Source organism: Physeter macrocephalus, chromosome 14, assembly GCF_002837175.3.
Source record: "Physeter macrocephalus isolate SW-GA chromosome 14, ASM283717v5, whole genome shotgun sequence".
NCBI classification, from domain to species: Eukaryota; Metazoa; Chordata; class Mammalia; order Artiodactyla; family Physeteridae; genus Physeter; species Physeter macrocephalus.
The window spans coordinates 83,269,106-83,271,871 of NC_041227.1; the positions used below are offsets into that span (position 1 = coordinate 83,269,106).

Genomic DNA, 2,766 nt, shown 5'->3' on the forward strand with positions numbered 1-2,766 from the left:
CACTTTTGGTCGGTGCCAGATCTAAGCACGGCCGCCGGGTCACCTGGAGGGTGATGGGGCGGGCCCCCCCCCCGCGTTGGGGGAGGGGGAGAGCGGGGCCTCCGTGATGCGAAAGAGGGAGGGAGACTTCGCAGTGTGCGTTGGGGTGGGGATCGGTGGGGGGAGGGGGTCCTCCGCGGTGGGGTGATGGGGAGTGGGGGAGCCCTCGCCGTGGGAGAGGCTAGGGGGAGCGGTGCTCCGCGATGAGGGAGCTCGGGAGGAACCTCCACGGTATGGGGTGGGAGCGGGGCGCTCCGCGGTGGAGGAAGGGTCCTTCTCGGTCGGGGGAGAAACCGGGGCTCAGCAGAGAGTCCACCGACAGAGTCTAGATTTCATCTCCTCAGAGCACGACCAAAGCACCCTAACTGTAAAGCGTGACTAAAGCTCCGCTCCGTGATTGATCAGCTCCGCTGATCAATACAAGAACAAAATAAAAACAAGCCAGTGTGAGGGGGGATTATGCTTCAGAGCAGACACCGGGAAAAACGACTGCGGGCCGCGCCGCCCAGCGCCTGGGCACCTCCAGACCAGGACCGGGCCGCCTTCTCAGGAAAGTCGCCGCGTAGCCCGCTATGTCCCAACCAAAGCCCCGAAAACCCGACATTTAAGGGGTCGGGGCCTTGGAGGAAGGAGCGAAGGTCCCCTCCTCCACCCCCGACCGGAAGTACGCTTCTCTCCCGAAGGCGCCCCTCTGTCGCGCACGCGCAGTCAGTTACTAAGCAACGTCGGTGCCGAACCACTCCAGCCGGAGCCCAGCAACAGCCGAGCCGCCGCGTTCTCCACCAATCAGCGCCGGCCTCGCCTCACACGCCGCACCAATCAGCGCCGGCACCGCAAGGAAGTTTCCAGAGCTTTCGAGGAAGGTCCCCTTAACTCGAATTCATCCGCCCGATAATTTTCCTACCTTTTCCTAAAGGAGGAGAAGGATCACCTGGCAGAGAGGTGAGCTGATTTGTTAGGATCTTTTGCTCGGCTCTAAGCAATTTAGGGCTCAGTCGAAGGGCCTAACTGCGTCGCGGGAGGTGGGGCTGAGAGAACTACTTTCAGCGGCGCACGGATACGGCGCCTACGTAAGAGTGATATGTGACGCAACAGACGTTGCATAAATTTCGGCCCCGCCGAGCCGGAGCGTTCAGAGGCGGCTGGCATTTTGGGGGCCTGCTGTTCCGTGGTGGGGGTGACTCTGCGTCGTTGAATTCGCACCATCTTCGAATTCGCTCACAGGTACTGGTCCACGGCCTACGAGCGCCGGGAGAACTGGAGAGGGGGGCGTTCGTGAGGGTGAGCGGGCGGGGGCTCGGAGGCCGCGGGGAGGGGTGGGGGAGGGGAGGCGAGGTGACGCGGCGCCGGCCTTTCCGGAAGAGCAGGCCTTGTTTACGGGTCGGGAGCGGGGCGGTTGGCGCGCGAGCCCGCAGAGGCCAACGGATACTTAACCGATGGAGATTGCATCGTGTTTGTTCGTGGGGGGGAAGGTGGAAGAGAGGTAGTTGGCTGGGGCTTCTGGAAAGGTTTTAATTTGAATTCCGATGTGGAGAAGGTGTCGCACCGTACCTTCGTCTAACCGGGATTTTTATTTTAATGCCGCCATGATACTAGGTTTGGGAGAAATTGGGCGGGGGCATTTTAACGAAATATCTGCAGCAGTTAAGGGAGAAAGAGCTGGATGTTAATCTCAGAAAGCACTTTCGATTCTCCATCCCGTTTAGGTTGCCGTCTTGACTAAGGAATTTTGTGTTCAGTGACTAACTTAACGGTTAGTCTAGTAATTGGGGGAGGTTTGTGAGAGTCATTAACGCAGTTAAGGCAGTTGGGAATAGTAAACTGTTCGTTGTAAAGAATTGATTAGCGATGAAAGCAGTAAAAAAAAATCCTGAGGTGAAACACTAACATTTTACTTTGTAGGTCAAAATGCAGATTTTCGTGAAGACCCTGACCGGCAAGACCATCACCCTGGAGGTGGAGCCCAGTGACACCATCGAGAACGTGAAGGCCAAGATCCAGGATAAGGAAGGCATCCCCCCCGACCAGCAGAGGCTCATCTTTGCAGGCAAGCAGCTGGAAGATGGCCGCACTCTTTCTGATTACAACATCCAGAAAGAGTCGACCCTGCACCTGGTCCTGCGTCTGAGGGGTGGTATGCAGATCTTCGTGAAGACCCTGACCGGCAAGACCATCACCCTGGAGGTGGAGCCCAGTGACACCATCGAGAACGTGAAGGCCAAGATCCAGGATAAGGAAGGCATCCCCCCCGACCAGCAGAGGCTCATCTTTGCAGGCAAGCAGCTGGAAGATGGCCGCACTCTTTCTGATTACAACATCCAGAAAGAGTCGACCCTGCACCTGGTCCTGCGTCTGAGGGGTGGTATGGAGATCTTCGTGAAGACCCTGACCGGCAAGACCATCACCCTGGAGGTGGAGCCCAGTGACACCATCGAGAACGTGAAGGCCAAGATCCAGGATAAGGAAGGCATCCCCCCCGACCAGCAGAGGCTCATCTTTGCAGGCAAGCAGCTGGAAGATGGCCGCACTCTTTCTGATTACAACATCCAGAAAGAGTCAACCCTGCACCTGGTCCTCCGTCTGAGGGGTGGCTGTTAATCATTCAGTCTTGCATTCATAATGCCCAGTGATGGCCACTCTGCTCTCTAGCTATTTGCCCCAATTTAAGATAGTTTCAGTAATAGCTGAACTTGTTCAAAATGTTAATAAAGGTTTTGTTGCATGGTA

General features: G+C 56.9%; 1 protein-coding gene across 1 annotated transcript; it reads left to right on the top strand.

The window, feature by feature from the left end:
- The first annotated feature begins 1,117 nt into the window (after window positions 1–1,117).
- UBB (ubiquitin B) lies at window positions 1,118–2,766 on the top strand. Its single transcript, XM_007124683.4, has 2 exons — window positions 1,118–1,263; window positions 1,942–2,766. Exon 2 carries the CDS (start codon window positions 1,948–1,950, stop codon window positions 2,635–2,637), a length of 690 nt encoding a protein of 229 aa, XP_007124745.2. The 5' UTR covers window positions 1,118–1,263; window positions 1,942–1,947; the 3' UTR covers window positions 2,638–2,766.

Excerpts from the sequence above, each read along its gene's own strand:
- UBB (XM_007124683.4), top strand. The coding sequence starts at position 1,948 with ATGCAGATTTTCGTGAAGACCCTGACCGGCAAGACCATCACCCTGGAG.